This window comes from Suricata suricatta, chromosome 8 (assembly GCF_006229205.1).
Source record: "Suricata suricatta isolate VVHF042 chromosome 8, meerkat_22Aug2017_6uvM2_HiC, whole genome shotgun sequence".
Lineage (NCBI taxonomy): Eukaryota > Metazoa > Chordata > Mammalia > Carnivora > Herpestidae > Suricata > Suricata suricatta.
Genome location: NC_043707.1, coordinates 100,417,686 through 100,437,960, shown reverse-complemented (window position 1 = coordinate 100,437,960; position 20,275 = coordinate 100,417,686). Strand labels below are relative to the sequence as shown.

Here is a 20,275-nt window from a genome sequence, read left to right as displayed (position 1 = left end):
GAGATAAGGGAGAATATATCTGAATAGGAAGAATTGTTCTAGAGTTAATCACGGCAATGAGTCAGTGCTGATCTTGGGAGAGGGGCTGTTTTTGTATCATCTATCCAGGCTCCAGTAACAAAGCAGCTACCCAGCACAGATGGGCGTGGTTTGGTGTAGGCCGTCTCACCTCCACTGTGGGTCCTGCGGCCCACCTTGGTGGTTGTGGTCCTTTCTTGAACCAGGCTTTGTAAATCACTCTTTTGGGTCCAATGTCACCGTGCTGCAGGTGCAGCTAAGGTGGGCTGTGTTCTATGTCCTGCACCCAGCCTCGTTTCCAGATCTTAGTCCATGGGCATTAATGATACTGCCCGAAATGTAATCCCACAAGCAGGGGCACTTCCTTGCAGGGATCAAATAGGGGACTGGTTCCATCCGATACCAACTGTGACTGCGATCCTTTGCTTATTGTCTATCTTGGAGGGAATTTTTGGGTCCTGGGCACCCAGCCCACAGAAAGCTCTGCAGTTAGGGATAGGATCTCTCTCTGAAAGCCCTGCAGTTAGAGATAGGATTATGGGATCCCTCTCCATCCCGGGCAGAGTTTTTTCTCTTCTTCAGGGACCGTTCTAAGATTCCCCAGCCTATCTTTCTGTTCCTTTTGTCTCTCTACAGAGGGGGCTCCTTCACCTCTGTGCCTCTGTTTCCTGGCCCATTTTTATCTTCCACAGTTTGCAATCTCATACCTATGAGGCTGTCTTCTTAGTGGACTCCGTCTCTTTTCCTCCCAGTCTCTTGGGGTTCAGAGTCCTTTGGCTTCAACCCTATTTGTTTGAGAGATGCAGGTGGGGAGTACAGAACTCCCTACTTCTCCACCATTTGCCCGGACCCTGCTAAAAGCCCTCATCCATCAAATAGATTCATAAGCCAGTTGTTTCTATCGTCTTAAAGTACCTTTTTCTCCAGTTGCTTTTAAGATACTGTCTTTAATCACTGATTTTAACCAATTTTATTATGATGTACTTTGGTGAAGTTTTATCTTTTTTTTTTTTTGTGCTTGGTGTTTGTTGAGGTTCTTGGATATATGGGTTATATATTCATCAGATTTGGAAAAATTTCAGCCATTATTCTTGGAAGCATTTTTCTTTGGACTTCTCTTTCTCTCCATTTTCTTTTTCTGGGACTCCAAATACACATTTACTAAATTTCTTGATTATGGTTTTGTGATTCAGTGATGCTTTTTTCAATTTTTCTAGACTTCTTTTTCACTTTATGTTTATTTTGTTATGTCCCCAAGTTCACTGATCTGTGCTGTCTTGTCTAGTCTGCCATTAGTTGGATTCAGTGTACTTTTCATTTCAGATATTCTTTTTTTTTAAATGTTTATTTATTTTAGAGAGAGAGAGAGAATACAAACAGGAGTGGGGCAGATAGAGAAGGAGACAGAGGATGTGAGGCAGTCTCTGCTCTGACAGCAGCGAGCCCAATATGGGGCTCAAATTCACTAACTGTGAGATCATAACCTGAGCCAAAGTCAGATGCTCAATCGACTAAGCCACTCAGATACCCCTTTATTTCAGATATTTTTGTTTGTTTGTTTCTAAAAGTTTCATGTAGGTCTTTCTTTTTTAACGTTTATTTTTGAAAGAGAGGGAGAGAGAGACAGAGTGTAAGTGGGAGAAGGGCAGATAGAGAGGAAGACACAGAATCTGAAGCAGGGTCCAGGCTCTGAACTGTCATCACAGAGCCTGATGCGGGTCTCGAACTCATAAACTCTGAGCTAAAGTTGGACACTCAACCGACTGAGCCACCCAGGCATTTCTTTTTTTAATATTTTCCATATTTTTCATTGTCATGCTTCTACTTTCTTGAACAAATGGTATATATTTATAACCTGTCACTGTTATATACTAATTCTGTCATGTGTCAATTTCTGTTGATCATTTAATCCACTCTTTACAGGTTGTATTTTTCTGTTTTATTGCATACCTTTTAATTTCTGATTGGATGCTAGACATTGTATATTTTACTTTGTTGTATGTTAAATTATTATATTTCTTTATTTTTAGAGGTTTGTTCTGGAGTAGTTTCTTTTATAAGTGGTTTGGTCCTTTAGGGATTTGGTTTTAAGCTCTGTTAGGTAGAATCAGAATAGTCTTTATTCATAGGCTGAACTGCCAGGATTTTCAGGCAGTAACCTCAGAATTCTGTTGACACTTTATATATTAGATCTTTCTATTGTGGTTATTGAGAATAAGAAGTATATCTGCCCCTGTGTGAGCATTGGAAATTGTTATGTCTACTGCTGTCCAGTGATTTTTTTTTCTTATCTCATTGGTTTCCTCATACTCATGTGTTGATCAGACTCACTGAAGACTCAAGGAGAACACTCTTGTATGTTCAGAGCATTGCACATATTCTCTCTTTCTCTCTGTCTCTCTGTCTCATTTTCTTCTCTGTGAATTCTAGATGCCTTGCTCTCTTTGAATCCTGAACTCCATTTCTTTAACTTAGGAAGCTTGCTGGACTCTATATTACTCTTCCCTATTTTTTCCTCCCAGGTAGCAATCCAGGGAAAATCATAATGCTTATCTTATATGTTTTCCTTCTCTGAGATCACTGTGCTATGTTTTATACTTGTACATTGAAATTTGTACTTTGTATATTTTGTATATACAAAGTTTTCATTTACAAATTTGTATATTTTGTCTACACTTTTAGATGGTTAAGCTAGAAGGATTAATCTGTTTTCTGTAATCCATCATGTCTAGAAATAGAAGCTATATATCATTGCTTTTGATTAGTATCACTTCTTTACTTGGTAATGAACATTTTCTCTTTAAAAAAATTATTTTTATTGAAGTTTATTTTTGAGAGGGAGAGAGAGGGAGAGGAAGCTGGGGAAGAACAGAGAGGGGGAAAGAGAATTCAAAGTGGACTCTGCTGACAGCAGAAAGCCTGATGTGGAGCTTGAGCCCATGAACCATGAGATCATGACTTGAGCTGAAGTTGGATGCTTAACTGACTGAGCCATCTAGGGGCCCCTTCTCTTTGTTTTTAAAAATTTGCTTAGACAATAAAAAATTACATCTGTGACCATCGCATAATTATATATACTTATTTTTAAGATTTCTGTCCTTAGAGATTCGCAAGACCCATTTATATCCAGTATTGTTTGGATTGTCAAATTGTTTATCATATCTAACCAAATAATTTTCTTCCTTTAAACCTGTATTTTCTTTTTTCTTTTAATGTTTATTTATTTTTGAGAGAGAGACAGAGCATGAGCGGAGGAGGGGCAAAGAGAAAGGAGAGACACAGAATCTGAAGCAGGCTTCGGGCTCTTAGCTGTCAGCACAGAGCCCAATGTGGGGCTCAAACTCAGAGATTGTGAGATTGTGACCTGAGCCAAAGTCAGACACTTAACCAGCTGAGCCACCCGGATGCCCCTATATTTTCTTAATCAAAGAGAAGGGCTTAACAGTAGTCCCTCTGGAATCCCTTGTGAACCAAAAAACAATCATTTATTCATTGTACATTATTGAATGTTTGCTGTGTAGCAGACCAAATCTAGGCATTGGGTATATGTGCAAAGGTGTATGAAAAGGAACTCCTGCCTTCAGAGAGTTCATGATCTAGCAGGGAAACTGAGAAGAAACTGTTAGCTTTCCCTTTGTGGAATATTTCTGGTAGTAACTATGTTCTTACACTGTGGAACTAGGAAACAGAGGTGATGACACTCTGAATATTACTTTATCTTAGTCCTAACTTGCTTCTTTTCTCAAACACCCAACCATGCTTCTGCCTTAAGATCTTTTTGGTTGCTGTTCCCTCTGCCTAGAATGCTCCTTTCCCAAGGTTACCCAAATAACTTACTCCTTACTGCCTCACATTCCTGCTCAAATACCATTTTGTCAATGAAACCTTCCCTGAGTATTGTGCACAAAATAGCACTTCCTACCTTCAGTCTTTATCCCCTCACTTGAATTTATTCTCATTTATAGCATTATTATTTACATTTTTATTCATTTTTATCTTCATCACCTTTTGTCCCCTCTATGCCTCCGTTGTAAATGCCAGATGAGCAGAGCATAGTACCTTGAGTAGTATGGGTACATATTGGATTCTTTATAAATATTTCATGAAAAAATTAATACCTCACTTGATTATTTTTCCTTTCCATGTTTCCCTGCGAAGTATTTCCTGGCTGATTTTATTCACATTGCTTATTTTTAGTTTACTGTGGCTTAGAATATGCAGATGTCTTGGGGTCCCTGGGTTGCTCAGTTGGTTGAGGCGTCCGACTTTGGCTCAGGTCATGATCTCACAACCCACGAGTTTGAGCCCCATGTTGTGCTCTGTGCTGATGGCTCAGGGCCGGCAGCCTGCTTCAGATTCTGTGTCTCCTTCTCTCCCTGCCTCTCCCTCATTTGTGCTCCCTCTCAAAAATAAATAAAACATTAAAATTTTTTTAAAAAAGAATAAGCAGATGTCTTAAGTAACACTGTAATAGTTGAAAGAGACTCTTATCACATCAAGTACTTATTTCTCTTTCCCCTCTCTTAGGCTTCACAAAGGACCCATCCAGTTGATAAGCATCTTGAGGTCCTGATAAAAAAATATGGATTGTCTGCCAAACCAGTTACTCCTCAGATGTTTGGGTGTGCTGGAAAAGAACATATGGAAAAATATGGTATGTTAAAAACATTTTAAGGCCTATTGATAGTTATATGCATGTGATGAGAAATGATAGGAATTTATTTAGGAACTTAGAAGATATCAGGGACCATACAATATAAAGGGTTTTTGAATTAAATTGAAGAAATAGTCCATGTAGGATTTAATTGTAGAGAAGATATTTATATATAGGACATCATATTGCAGGTACCTAGAATGTTCCCTACCAAGAAATTGAAGTAGGAAAAGTAAAATAAATCTTTTCCTTTTTAATCATGAATTACTAATTGAGGTGTATCAGTTCTGAGTATGATGAGACTGAACACTTGCTCTTGATATTAGGTTTATATAGCCAACTTTTATTCTTAGTGCTTGGATTCATCAAGAGTCCATCATAGGTCATTTGTAATATTTTATGAGGTGTAAATTTCATAGTTGATTTTCATTTTGTAGGTAAACATCCTAATTTTTTAATTGATAATCAATGATTGGCTTGTCTTAGCCAATTAGTTAAAGCATGGGCTAGTGCAGATAGGATTTCAGTAATTGATTGATTGATTGATTGATTGTGTGACCCTGAACCAGTGCCTGGCTGTGTACTATGAGATAAGAAAGAAATACTACTCAAAGTTCAGCTTTCTTATTCTTTGCAGGAAAAATATCCTAGGTTGTTTGATAGCTAAAATCAAATAATTATAAAGGAAAAGAATTGTCAAAGAAGAATGATGGGAAAAACATTGCCAGTTTTTGGCCATGAGAATTTGCTTTTCTCTCTCTTTCTTTCTTTCTTTCTTTCTCTCTTTCTCACTTTCTTTCTTTCTATTAAACAATTAAAAATATATTTATTTATTTTTGAGAGACAGAGAGATAGCATGAGCAGGGGAGGGGCAGAGAGAAAGAGAGACACAGAATCCAAAGCAGGATCCAGGCTCTGAGCTGTCAGCACATGGAGCTTGAACTCACAAACCACGAGATCATGACCTGAGTTGAAGGTGGACACTCAACAGACTGAGCCACCCAGGCACCCCGATAATTTTCTCTCTTATAGCTATTTCCGACCTTTTTAGATTCAGTCCATTCCAATCTGGCTTCCCTCCTTTCTCAAGGCTATCATTGAACACCATATTGCCATATCTAGTAAATACTTTTTAATCTTAATTTAACAGACTTCAGCACCATTAATCCCTTTTGACTACTTCCTTCTTGAAACATACTCTTCTCTTGGCTTTCCTGATTTTGTTTTTTTGGGTGCTCTCTCTTTTGTTTTTGAGAAGCCAGGCTAGAGGCTTATCAATATTATTTTTTCGAAGAACCAACTCTTGGTTTCATTGGTCTGTTCAACTATTTTTTTAAATTCTATATTGTTTATTTCTGCCCTGATCTTTATTATTTCTCTTCTTCTGCTGGGTTTGGGGTGTTCTTGGTGCTCTGCTTCTAGCTCCTTTAGGTGCACCGTTAGATTTTGTATTTGTGCTTTTTCTAGTTTCTTGGAATAGACCTGGAGTGCAATGTATTTTCCTGTTAGGCCTGCCTTTGCTGCATCCCAAAGAGTTTGGGTTGTTGTATTTTCATTTTCATTTGTTTCCATATATTTTGTAATTTCTTCTCTAATTGCCTGATTGGTCTAATCATTCTTTAGTAGGGTGGTCCTTAACCTCCATGTTTTTGGAGGTTTTCCAGACTTTTTCCTGTGATTGATTTCAAGTTTCATAGGATTGTGATCTGAAAGTGCATATGGTATGATCTCAATTCTTTTATATTTATGGATGGCTGCTTTATGATGCAGTATGTGGTCTATCTTGGACAATGTATGTGTGCACTGGGGAAAAAAGTGAATTCCATAGCCTTAGGATGTAGACTTCTAAATATATCTGTCAAATCCTTCCGTTCCAATGTGTCATTCAGGTCCATTGTTTCTTTAGTGATTTTCTGTCTAGTTGATCTATCCATTGCTGTAATTGGAGTATTACAGTCCCTTGCAATTAGCACATTCTTATCAATAAGATTGTTTCTGTTTGTGATGAACTGTTTTATGTATTTGGGTGCTCCTGAATTTGGTGTGTAGACATTTACAATTGTTAGCTTTTCCTGATGCATAGACCCTGTAAGTATTATATCATGCCCTTCTTCATATCTTGTTACTGCCTTAACTTTAAAGTCACGTGATAGATATTTCTCCATCCCCTCACCTTCAATCTGAAGGTGTCCTCAGGTCTAAAATGAGTCTCTTGTAGACAGCTAATAGATGGATCTTGTTTTTTTTTTTATCCATTCTGCTACCCTATGTCTTTTGATTGGAGCAGTTAGTCCATTTACATTCAGTGTTATTATTGAAAAATATGGGCTTCAAGTCATTGTGTTCTCTTTAGGGTTCATGCATGTAGTGGTGTCTCTGGTACCTTGTGTTCCTTGCAACATTGCCCTGATAGAATCCCCCCTAGGATTTCTTGTAGGGCTGGTTTAGTGGTGATGAGTTCCCTCAATTTTTGTTTATTTGCGAAAACCTTTATCTCTCCTTCTATTCTGAATGACAGGCTTGCTGGATAAAGGATTCTTGGCTGCATGTATTTTCTGTTCATCACGTTGAAGATTTCCTGCCATTCCTTTCTGGCCTGCCACATTTCAGTAGATAGGTCTACAACTACTCTGATATGTCTTCCTTTGTATGTTAGGGCCCTTTTATTCCTAGCTGCTTTCAGAATTGTCTCTTTATCCTTATATTTTGCCACTTTCACTATGATATGTTGTGCTGAAGATCGATTCAAGTTACGTCTGAAGGGAGTTCTCTGTTCCTCTTGGATTTCAATGTCTGTTTCTTTCCCCAGATTGGGGACGTTCTTGGCTATAATTTGTTCAAGTACCCCTTCAACCCTTTCTCTCTCTCTCTCCTCCTCCTCCTCCTCCTCCTCCTCTTCTTCTTCTTCTTCTTCTTCAGGAATTCCTATGATATGGATATTGTTCTGTTTTATTGCATCACTCAGTTCTCAAATTCTCCTTTGGTGTTCCTGGATCAACTTATCTCTCTTTTTCTCGGTTTCCTCTTTTTCTATAATTGTATCTCCTAATTCAGCTATTCTCCTCCCTGCCTCTTCAATTTGTGCAGTGGCCGCCTCCATTTTATTATGCACCTCATTTATAGCATTTTTGAATTTGTCACAACTATTTTTAAGGTCTATAGTCTTTGTAGCCATAGTTTCTCTGATATCTTCCATGCCTTTTTTTTTCAAGTCCACTGATTAATTTTATCACAATTATTCTAAATTCTTCATCAGTTATGTTGCTTATATCTGTTTTGAGCAATTCTGTAGCTATGACTTCTTCTTGGAATTTCTTTAGCGGAGAGAACTTCCATTTCATCATTTTGGCTAGATTTCTGTCTCTTCTCAGTTTTAAAAGCTTGCTATGCACTCTGCACCTATGTGTATCACTATGTTAAAGGAGGCTCATAGACTGTCCAGGGCATTTCCATTCAAGAGGTTTTCTTTTATTGGTGTCCCTTGGTCTCTCTTGTTGGGTCTTTGATGATTTTATTTCCCTACTCGTATTGATATTTGGGACTCTCCACCATGTGTACTTTGGCTTGTTTCTTGAGGTAGCTCTGAAAAGGAAAATAGATAGACAAACACACAGGGAACAAAAGCATGCAAACTCACAGACAAGTCAAACAAACAAGCAAACCAGAAGGGGAGAATAAAGGGGGGGGGGACAAAAACAACAGAAGACAAGGAACAATCTTAAAGCTTAAAACCAGAAATCCCAGCTACAAATAAAGAGCAGGGTGGGGGCAGTGCCGAGGGAAGAGCATATACAAAGAGAGAAATGACAGCAGTGGAGAGAAAGAGAAATTTAACATTGACCAGGCACAGAGACTAAAAGGCTTAATTTAAAAAAAGAGGAGAATATGGTGGGAGGTGAGGAGAAAATAAAAACGATGATAATGTTACCCAAAGAAACTATATAGTCTGATTATTCCAGAGAGAGAGAAAGGAAGGTTTTGACGGAGGTGTAGAATATGCATCAAGAGAATGGATTAAATGTGACTGTTTAAGCAAACCAATGACCAGAGTGCCCAGTCCAGTGAAGGGAAGAGATAAGAATGAGATAAGGGAAAGTATATCTGAATAATTGATCTAGAGTTAATCACGGCAGTGCATCAATGTTGGTCCTGCCTGGGCTCTGAACAAAACAAAACAAAGAGGCAGCTCTCCAGAGTGGATGGGCATGGTTTGGTATAGGCAGGTCTCGCTTCCACTGCAGGTCCTCTGGCCACTCCCTGAGGCCCTGCCTTGGTGGTTGTGGGGAGAAAAAACGGCAGTGTCCCAGTCCCTTCTTGAACCAAGGGTTGCAACTCACTCTTTTGGGTCCCATTTCCCTGTGCCATGGGCATAGCCAAGGTGGGTCAAGTTGTATTTCCCAAGCCCTGCCTCGTTTCCACATCTTAGTCCACCCTCTTTAATGACACGGCCTGAAATGTACTCCCACAGGCTGGGTGGCTTCTTAGCAGGGGATATAGTAGGGGGAGTAGGGGAGCAGTTTCTTCCTGGTGCTGCCTGGGATCGGGGAGTCTAGCCTAAGGAAAGCACCATGGCTAGAGAAAAAAATCTCCGAACGTCCTGCGGTTACAGATGGGATGATAGGATCCCTCTCCACCCTGGGCCGAGGTTTTTCTCTTCTCCGGAGACAGTTTATAGCAGTTTCAGCCACTCTTTTCTCTTCCCCTCATCTCTCTGCAGCTCTCCGTGGAGGGTATCCCTCCCCTCTGCGCCTCCAGGTCCTGGCCCGTTTTTATCTTCCCCAGTTTGCAATCACGCACCTATGAATCTGTCTTCTTAGTGGACTCTGTCTCTTTTCCTCCCAGACTTTTGTGGTTCAGCATCTTATGGCTTTAGTCCTTCCTGGATTTGGAGATGCGGGCTGGCGAAAAAGTATGGAGCTCCCTACATCTCTGCCATCTTGCTGCCTCCCTTTATTTTTCAATTAAATAATTCATTTAAAATATTATTTGGACTCATTATATTATAGGCACTGTTCTAAGGATTGGAATTCATCAGTATATCAGTTTGCTATTGCTTTGTAATAAACCATGCCAAAACCCAATGATTTTAAACAATACTTATTTTTTACAAGTTAGTAGATTTGCTAGGAATCAGCTCATCTAAGCTGAGCTCAGCTTTTCTTGTTTGGGCTAATCATATGACTATAGGTTGGTTGGAGGCTCTGGTTCTACTCTTGTTTGCCTGGGTCATATCTTTCTTCCTCCTGGGACCAGAGAGCCAGCCCTGGCATGTCCTTTTCATGGTGACAGCAGAAGGACAAGAGAGTTATCTGCAACATGTGAACTCCTTTGAGACTTCAGCTGTTGGCCAAAGCGAGTTACATGGCAAGCTTGGAATCAAGGGATAGGGAAATATATTCCACTTCTTTTGTGGTAGGAAACTGCAAAGTCAGATCTCAAAAGATATTTAAGAGGGAAAAAGAACTGAGTTTATTAGTGTATTCATTCATAAACTATAAATAAGCAGATGAAATATGAAGTTTTCTTAACTTTCTAGTATGGGAGAGGTAATCACACATGAAAAAAATGAAGATAATTTCAGGTAATTAGTAGTCTTGTGAAGAAAAAAACAAGGTAAATCTACTTGTGGTGTGAGGAGGGCAAACTTAAGGCAGGCAAGGATGGCCTGTATACTTATATATCCAGTTGGCATCTTAGATCTCTGCTTGTATATTTAATAGGCATCTCAATTTAACATGGTCAAATGCAAACTCTTAATTCTCTTTTCCCATAATTTTAAACTGGTTCTCTTCCCTAGTTTTCCTCATCTCAGTAAGTGGCACTTTCATTCATTCAGATCTTCAAAGGAGAAACATGAGTCATTTTTGACACTTTCCCTCCTTTTTCCCTATTCTAGTCCCTCATTATGTCCTGTTAGTTCTACCTGCGGACTTGTTCCTTTCATTATCAAAGCTCTTAACTCTAGACTAGAATTTTTCAAACTGTGGATTATGACTTGCTAGAAAATGATGGAATCAGGTTAGTTAGTTGAACCCAGCATTTTAAAAATAAAACATTTGTCATTGATGGGTATTATAACCAATACAGAGAAATACGCAAAACATAAATATACAGGTGGTGCCTGGGTGGCTCAGTTGCTTAAGTGTCTGACCCTTGATTCTTTCTCAGGTCATAATCTCACAGTTGTGAGATCAAGCCCCAAGTTGGGCAGTGTGTTGAGTGTGGAGCCTGCTTGGGATTCTCTCTCTTTCCTCTCTCTGCCCCTCCCCAGCTCATTCATTCTCTCTCTCTCTCTCTCTCTTTCTCTCTCTTCCCCTTCCTCTCTCCCTCCCTCCAAAATAAATAAATAAATAAACTTAAAAAACATGTCACTTACTGTATTCACACAAGGCTCCTAACTGTGACCAAAACCACCTACCAGATAAAAAATAGAATGTTAACACCCAAGAATACTCTGTAGACTATTTTTATCTTAAGAATTTTGTGGGTCTCTTGTGAATCTTCTTGGGTCACTTCATTAGACAAAAAGCTACTCCAACAAATTTTTTTTAATGTTTATTCATTTTTGAGAGAGGTAGAGACAGAGACAGAGACAGAGCATGCATGGGGGAGGGGCAGAGAGAGAGGGAGACACATGGAATCTGAAACAGGCTCCAGGCTCTGAACTCCCAGCACAGAGCCCGAGGTGGGTCTCAAACCCATAAACTGCAAGATCATGACCTGAGCCGAAGTCTGAAGCTTAACTGACTGAACTACCCAGGCGTCCCTACAAATCTCTTTAAGATAAGCTCTCTTCTGGGGTACTTGGGTAGCTCAGTTGGTTGAATGTCTGACTCTTGGTTTTGGCTCAGGTCTTGATCTTAGGGTTGAGCCCTTCAGACTACATGATCTTGCTTTTTTTTTTTTTTTTTTTTTTTTTTTTTTTTTTTTTTTTTTTTTTTTTTTGGTACTTGCTTGATTTCTTTATGTTTAAATATTCTATCTTCAGTGAGAGTTATTTTGGGTAGTTTATATATCTCTAGGAAATTATCCATTTCTTTAGATTTCCAGATCTTTGTATTAAGGTCTGAAAAGCAGTCTTTTGCAATTTTACAATTTGTTTCTATTTCAATGATATTTACCTCTTGTTATTTCTTATGTTTATTTATTTTTGAGAGACAGAGAAAGAGAGACAGAGTGTGAGCAGGGGATGAGCAGAGAGAGAGGGAGACACAGAATACAAAGTAGGCTCCAGGCTCTGAGCTGTCAGCACGGAGCTCCATGTGGGGCTCGAACTCACGAACTGGGAGATCATGACTTGAGCCAAAGTTGGACACTTAATCAACTGAGCCATCCAAGTGCCCCATTCCTTTCTCCTTTTTAAGATAAAATTAGATAGTTGTCTATTTTGTTAACCTTTTTTGTATTTGAGAGAGAGAGAGAGAGAAAGAGAGAATGCATGTGAGCAGGGGAGAGGGGCATAAAAATGGAGAGAGAAAGAGAGAGAAAATCTTAAGCAGGCTGTTCATCATGGCAGTCAACATGGGGCTCGATCCTACGACCCTGGAATCATGACCTGAGCTGAAATCAAGAGTCAGACATTTAATTGACTGAGCCACCCAGGTGCCCTTATTTTGTTAAATTTTTTAAAATAACAGGATCTTGATTGATTATGTCTACTCTTTTTATTCTTTATGCAATTAATTTCTGCTTTTATCTCCTTTGTGCTTTCTTTTGGTTTACGTTGGTTGTTGTTCTAGTTTTCGAGTTGGTTGGGAATTTAATTCATTTTCTTTTTGTAATGACAGCTTTATTGAGATATAATTCACATACTATAAAGTTCACCCTTTTAAAGTATACAATTCAGTGATTTTAATATATTAAGAGTTTTGCAACCATTACTACTATCTAATTTCAGAAAATTTTCATCACTCCAGTGCCACCAGTGGGCCACTCCTTCCATTTTTTTTTGGTGATTCCACTTGTTACAGTGGTCTTTTTCATGTTAAACTCAAATCTCTCTCCTTATAGTATCCATCCATGGTCTTGTTTCTGTCTTCTGAGGCTCGAAAGAGGTGAGCCTCTTTCTATAGCCCTTCACATATCTGAAGCCAGCCAGACCTTGTGCTTTACTTCCTTTTAACTGTTTCTCATTTGACTCATTTCATGATCCATTATCACAAGTCTAATTGCGGAAACTGTGATCACATGTAAGCTTTTCTGGTAGTTGCACCACACTATTAAATCATATTGAGTTTGTAGTCAAACAGAACTCACAGCATTTCTCATAGTTGCTACTTCTTTTCCCAGATTGTTTTGGGAAATAGAATTGGTCATTTAATTTAAATATATTCTGAACTGTCTCATTAATAAACTTTGTTCAAGTCTATTTGGATTCAGTATTATAGCAGTCCTTCCCACACTCAGGTTTGGTGAGTGTGCCTTGAATTTTCTAATCCAATTTTTGGTAGACTTATTAGCCAGAACATGACTGAGGTTAGAGGTTAGTACTAGAGACTTCTCTCCAGTTTAAGCCACATTGGTCAATGTTGGTGGTTTCCCAGTGTGTGTTCTGTGGGACATTAACCTGATAAGTCTCCATGACACAGGTCAGATAAGTTGGGAAATACTTCGAATTCTTTAACCCCCTTTTGGACAGTCATGATACACATATAATAATAGTAAAGGCTCTGAGTGTCTTGCCATAAAGAAACCTGTTTCACTTTGTTTCACCCAGTATTATATAAACATATTTGATAGAACCCTCATTTTTTAGTAATATCAGCGTGCTCCCCACAAACAAAAACCAAAACCCACAGTATAGTTTTTCCTTACCTTGTCCTAAAAGATGTCATAAAAATTTTAATTGTCTTGCTGATAATCAAATGTTTATGTTTCATTTAATCTACAAGTCAAACCAATAAAAAAAAGGTATTAATTTTCTATGGCTTCTTCCTACTGAACCCATATTGGCTGCCACCTGATTATCACTCTTCTTTGTATGAGATCGCTAGTGTGGACTGTACCTTCTTCCTTTTTTGTTAGAATTGAGACAAGATTTGCTCAATTATATGTATGTCATTTCTGCTCTGAAGATCATTCTCCTGACAGAGAAGATGGAGACGAAACAGAAATGGGGGCTCTTCACTTCCCTGTGCTATCACCCATTAACATAACATTATCAGCTCCTACCGGTGTTAGTTTTCCTTCCTTGGCCTTCCTGGCTCCCAAGCAGGATTCAAAACCTATATTATGCTGCTTCATCTTTTTAAAAGTAGTAAAAAAATTTTGCATATTTTACTTCCTTAATATATGCTTTTGTTTTCCTGACGCTAATCTTTAAACTCTCTATTGAGGAATTTAAAAACATACGTATTTCTTGTTATGCTGTAACTTTTCTTTAAAAAAAAAAAACTTCAAAAAATGTTTATTTATTTATTTTTGAGTGAGAGAGAGCATGAATGAGGAAGGGGCAGAGAGAGGGAGACAGAATCCCAAGCAGGCTTCACACTGTCAGCATAGAGCTTGAGCTCACGAACTGAGATCATAAGCTGAGCCAAAACCAAGAGTCGGATGCTTAACTGACTGAGCCACACAGGCGCCCCTAGGTTATAACTTTTCTAAAGACCCTTCTGCCTTGTCATAAGGAAGGATCAGGTCCTGGAGAGTATGAGTTGTAAAGTTCACTTAGTCCAGGGGCATTGGGATGCTTTGGCAAACTCCTTAAAAAATTGCTGGCAGTCCTTTCCTGCCTTATATCCACTGTGAAGGCTATGTATTCTGGTTTTTGAAACTGGACCCTAGTTATACAGGTAGAATTGGCCAATTTGAACTATTTCATATCATATGCTTATTAATGGATTCAATTCATTAAATATACCCAAGTTTAATTAAAGAAATACTTATGTGAGGGTCAGTTGTTGAAGTAATCAATACTGATTATCTGTGCAAGGGAAAATGTGGAAATATTTGGCAAGACACTGAGTACCATTACAACATTTGTTAATAAGCAATAGGAAAGCATGAAATCACTAACAGACATTTGTTTTCTCTATAGGAACAAAAGTTGAACAGTTTGCAAAAATTGGGTGGAAAAATCATAAACATTCAGTTAATAACCCGTAAGTATTTCAGAAGTATGAAATTGTAAAAATCTGCATTATCTTGCTATGTAATATATAACTTACACTTGAAAAGTAAAGGCAAGACCTCAAAGATATTAACTAGAATGTTTTATTGTTTTTTTTTTTTTTATAAAAGGCCTGTACCCAGGTAAATTTTTTACTACAGTTTTAGCTTTAGGTTTGTTTATATTTAGAATGCCATTTATTTAAGCTTAAGAAAGAATGAATGGTTGGTGATAAAGCTTTTGTAAATTTTCATTGCTTATATGATATAATAGAAACTCTTTTATATGAGATAATAAGCCTACTATAATTTGGCCCACTCTACTTTGCCAGTCTTATTTCTTACCATTTTCTGGCTATTCCTAGTCTCTAGCTTCACCAGATTACTTGTTTTTCCCAAGTGTGGTATACGGGACTCACTTCTGTGTTTTCATTTAGGCTGTTAGCTCTCCCTGGTATATCCTTTTGCTTTCTTTTGTTTGATGAATATCTATTTACCCATCAAGCCACAACCCAAATGTCATTCCTTCTCTAAACACCTTCTTAAAGCTTCCTGGGCATAACTTTTTTTTCCTCATGAGTTTCATTGCCCAGTCTGTATACCTCTATTATAACACATCACACTATCCCACTTAGTTATTTATAAGTCTTTCTTTGATGATGATGATGATGGTCCTTGAGCAGAGATTCTGTCTTGTATCTTCAGTATTTATCAGGGTATTGGATCATAGTTCCAATAAAATTTCAATAAAACTTTGCTTTTACTGCGTAGTAGAATTTGAATAAGTAGTCTTAAGCCCATAAAGATGGTCTAGAGCAAATTCTTTGTCCCTAGAACTTGGAGAACCATTTAAAAATCCTCATTATTACCTGAGTAGTAAGGAGCTATACCAACACATTGAGGAATTGACAGTACTGCAGTTTCTCGGCTTTGAGGCTCAAGGAGTAGTTCTTGACTTTCCCTAGAGAATCAAAGTCTTTCTCTTTCTTAACACCCTGTCTAACCAAGCATCATTTATTCACTCATTATAGCATTCTTCTATAAAGGGATTTCATTCACTCAGCAAATATGTATTCAGTAGCCTAGTGTGCAAGACACTGCGTTAGCTGCTCATGATACAGCAGTGAACAAGATAAGTTATTTGTCCCCAGCGATCTTCCATTTCATATTGTAAAGTCTCAATTATGCTGAATAGGCAAATGTTATTTCTGGACGTCAGTTTTATCATGTAAAACTCTTTGAAACAGCAAGAATAGCCTTCTAGCTTTTGCTCAGAAATTTCAGATGCCAACTTCTTGTACTAGGTTTTGCTTGGCTAGAAAAGAAAGAGAATCCTGTGTTTGCTGACCAGTTGTTATAGATACCCGGTTACATATTTCTAAGAAGGTTGAATTATAAAACTCTTTCTTCTCAAGTGTTTTTCCTCAAAATTATAAGAATACTTAAAAGCAGTGAGAATCTGGGATAAGTAGTGTAGAATTAGGGATAGTTTATGCCACTTGAGCCCTCAGACCTGTGTCTATAACTTATTCCTAGTTGTCTCTACTTAGATGCTTCATAAGTGCCTCAGAGTCCGTATGTCCATACAGAATTGATCGTTTCCTCTCAACCCTGTTTTTCATTCAGTATTCTCCATGAATGACATTTCTAGAAAACTAGAAATCATTCTTAACTTTGCTTTCTTCCTCAGTGTCCCATATGAATTGCAGATGAGTTGAGGGTGAACAGAATGCTGCCTCCTTAGTGTCTCTTGAACTCATCCCTTCTTTCTATCTTTCACTTCCAATTCCCTATTTTAGGCCCTTAGCATTTCTTGCCTTAATTATTGCCCTTGTCTCTTAGTTTAGTTGGTTTTGATAATGCCCTTTACAATCCCTTTTTTGTACCATAGCCTTCTTGTTTAAATACAAGTCTGATTGTTACACCCCCAGCTTACTATCCTTGAGTAGTTCCTCATTGTTTTTAGCATACAATGTAAAAACCATATACTGGCCTTTCATGATTTGTTTGTTTATTTCTCTAGCTCCATCTTTGTCACTTTGTGACTACATTTCCTCCCAAACTTCATGCTTAGCTTCAGTGAGCTACTTTAACTCAAGAGGCTTTATATATCCTGATCGTTTGCCATTAATTCTCTGTCTCCTACTTCCTCTTATTTGCTACCCCCAGAGGGAAGCATCCTCTGGTGTCCGGGCCTGGTGCTCACCCTGGGTGCTCTCGTGGCACTCTGTATAACATTCGGTCATGATATTTATCGTGTTGTATTTGTTTGCCACAGATTCAGACTGAGTTCCTTGAGGGTAAGGACTTTGCCCATGTCCCACATGCTTAGCACAGGATCCGGCACAAATTAGGTGTTTAATGGAAGTTGGTGATGATCAAAGTTAACTTTAAAAGCAAAGGTACAAATACTAGTGCGCAGATCTAAGTTACATGCGCTTTATTTCTAAACATTTGAATTGCTTGTTCATTTCCACACCAGTTGAAGTTTGCTTTTAGAATCTCGTTTGTGGTGTCTACTGCTTCTGCTGTTTTTGCCAGAGCAGTTTCTGGAACCATATGATTTTATTGTTAGAAGAGCCAAAGGGGATAAAAATAAGTTTCTTCTTTGCAGTGGTAAGTTTCTTCTTCACAGAAAGGAAATGTGTTTTGAAGAATACAGATAATTTACTATAGAAATTATGATATACATATAGAAAATGTATAGTATTTTCTATATACATATAGAATATTTATGTATACATACATATACATATATTCATACATATATACATATACATATTCTATATGCATATAGAATAAATATATATATGTTTTCTACATTTATTTGAGAACTCTGTTAGTCTTCATCAAATGTAATTGTATAATATCATCACCACAAAAGTTGGCTGAATTGCAAGTCATTTTGTTTTGCTTTTGAGGAGCTAGTATTTAATAATTCTCGGGGGGATGGTATTCCATTTTAGTCCCCAACTGATATGATGCCAACTGGGTATACTGCAATTCAATTCTGGCACTAACCACCTGAGTTGATGCAGACCCCATGAATTAAGAACTTAGTCCTCTGCAAGACTGCCCTCACTTAAGATGCCAGCCACAAGTACGGTCTCCAGGCCACCTGTACTTCTGACCAACTACCTATAAATTAAGGGGTTTCCATGATCTCTCAAATTTGATAATTCACTAGAGTTACAGAATTCGGGAAAGTGCTATACTTATGACTACAGTATTATTATAAAGGATACAGCTCAGGAAGAAACAAATAAAGAGGCACATAGGGCCAAGTCTGAGAGGGTTCCTAATCAGAGCTTCTGTATGTTTTCCCCTTGGAGTCAGGACACATCACCCTCCTGGTATAAGAAGGTTCTCACCAACCAGGAAACTTCGGCAAGCTTCACTGTCCAGAGTGTTTACTGGGGCTTTATTATGCAGGCATACTTGATTAAATTATTGGCCACATGATTGAACTCACTCTCTAGCCTCTCCCTTCTCAGGGGTCAAACTGGCTCAAAAGTCCTAACCCCTATATTCACACAGTTGGTATTTCTGGTGACCAGTCCCTCCCTGCCCCCCCCCCCCAGTTAACAAGGGGCCCACTATGAGTCACCCTATTAGCATAACAAAGACACTCCTGTCATGCAGGAAATTGCACAGGTTTTAGAAGCTCTATGCTAGGAAGCCAGGATGAAGGTTAGATAAATTTTTTATTTTATAAGATATGGTATTTAGGAGTTGAGATTTTTAAAAAATTCAGTTCAAACAACTTACTTATTAAAGGTTAAAACTTCAAGCTATATTATAAAGCTGTAGTCATCAAGACAGTATGGTCTTGGCACAAGAACAGACACATAGATCAATAGAACAGAATGGAGAACCCAGAAATGGACCCTCAAACGTATGGCCAAATATCTTTGACAAAGCAGGAAAGAATACCCAGTGGAAAAAAGACAGTATCTTCAGCAAATGGTGCTGGGAAAACTGGACAGTGACATGCAGAAGAATGAACCTAGACCCTTTCTTACACCATACACAAAAACAGATGATAAGACCTAAACATAAGACAGGAAGCCATCAAAATCCTAGAGGGGAAAACCGGGAACAACCTCTTTGACCTCAGCTGCAGCAACTTCTTACTTGACATGTCTCCGTACGTAAGGGAAACAGAAACAAAGATGAACTATTAGGACCTCATCAGGATAAAAATCTTCTATACCAGAAAGGAAGTAATCAATAAAATAAATGGCAACCAACAGAATGGGAGAAGATATTTGCAAATGACATATCAGGTAGAGGGTTGGTATCCAAAATCTATAAAGAATTTATCAAACTCTACACCCAAAAAGCAAATAATCTAGTGCAGGAATGGACGGAAGACATGAATAGACACTTTTCCAAAGAAGACATTCCAGATGGCTAAGAGACCTGTGAAAACATGTTCAACATCACTCATCATCAGGGAAAAACAAGTCAAAACCACAATGAGATACCACCTCTCACCTGTGCCTCAGGTAACAGCAGATGTTGGTGAGGATACAGAGAAAGAGCAACCCTTTTGCACTGCTGGTGGGAATGCAAACTGGTGCAGCCACTCTGGAAAACAGTATGGAGGTTCCTCAAAAAAATTAAAAATAGAACTACCCTATGACCCAGCAACTGCACTACTAGATATTTATCCAAAGGATACACGAGTACTCGTTTGAAGGGGCGCATGTACCCCAATGTTTATTGCAGCACTATTGATAATAGCCAAAGTATGGAAAGAGTTCCAAATGTCCAAATGTACTGATGAATAGGTAAAGAATACAGTGGATTCAGTGATCAAAAAGAATGAAATCCTGCCATTTGCAACAATGTGGATAGAACTAGAGTGTATTATGCTAAGCGAAATAAGTCAGTCCAAGAAAGACAAATATCATCTGATTTCATTCATGTGTGGAATTTAACATACAAAACAGATGAAAATAAGGGAAGGGAAGCAAAAATAATATAAAAACAGAGAAGGGAGACAAACCATAAGAGACTCTTAAATGCAGAGAACAAACAGGATTCCTGGAGGGGTGTTGGGTGGGGGATAGGGCTCAAGGGGTGAGGGGCATTAAGAAGGACACTTGTTAGGATGAGCACTGGGTGTTACATGTAAGTGATGAGTCATTAAATTCTATTCCTGAAATTATTATTACACTATATGTTAACTTGGATTTAAATTAAAAATAAATAAATAAAAATTAAAAAAATAAAATCTTATGTTAATAGAACAGTCAACATATATTAGATGAAGATGTCTGCAGTATTAGCAACTTTAATGTAGCAGTTATTGTATTACTCATAATAACCATAATGAAAAATTAATATTTATTGAAAAAAAGGTTGAAACACTTCATAAAAGTCTTTTAGTTGTAAAAATAATATTTACATATTCTCTGACTTCTGGATCAGAACATTTTCAACAAAAACTATAATTGCTACCTCATATTCTATAACTACTATTTTGTGTTT

The 20,275-nt window shown here is 38.0% G+C and overlaps 1 protein-coding gene across 2 annotated transcripts in view; it reads left to right on the top strand.

Moving 5' to 3' along the window:
* Positions 1-20,275, top strand: part of SCP2 (sterol carrier protein 2) — a 118,445-nt gene that overhangs the window by 28,606 nt on the left and 69,564 nt on the right. For both annotated transcript variants that reach the window (XM_029948198.1, XM_029948199.1), the window contains 2 exons: positions 4,546-4,672; positions 14,709-14,772. In XM_029948198.1, the coding sequence (XP_029804058.1) occupies positions 4,546-4,672; positions 14,709-14,772 (191 nt within the window). The remainder of the gene's footprint in view (positions 1-4,545; positions 4,673-14,708; positions 14,773-20,275) is intronic.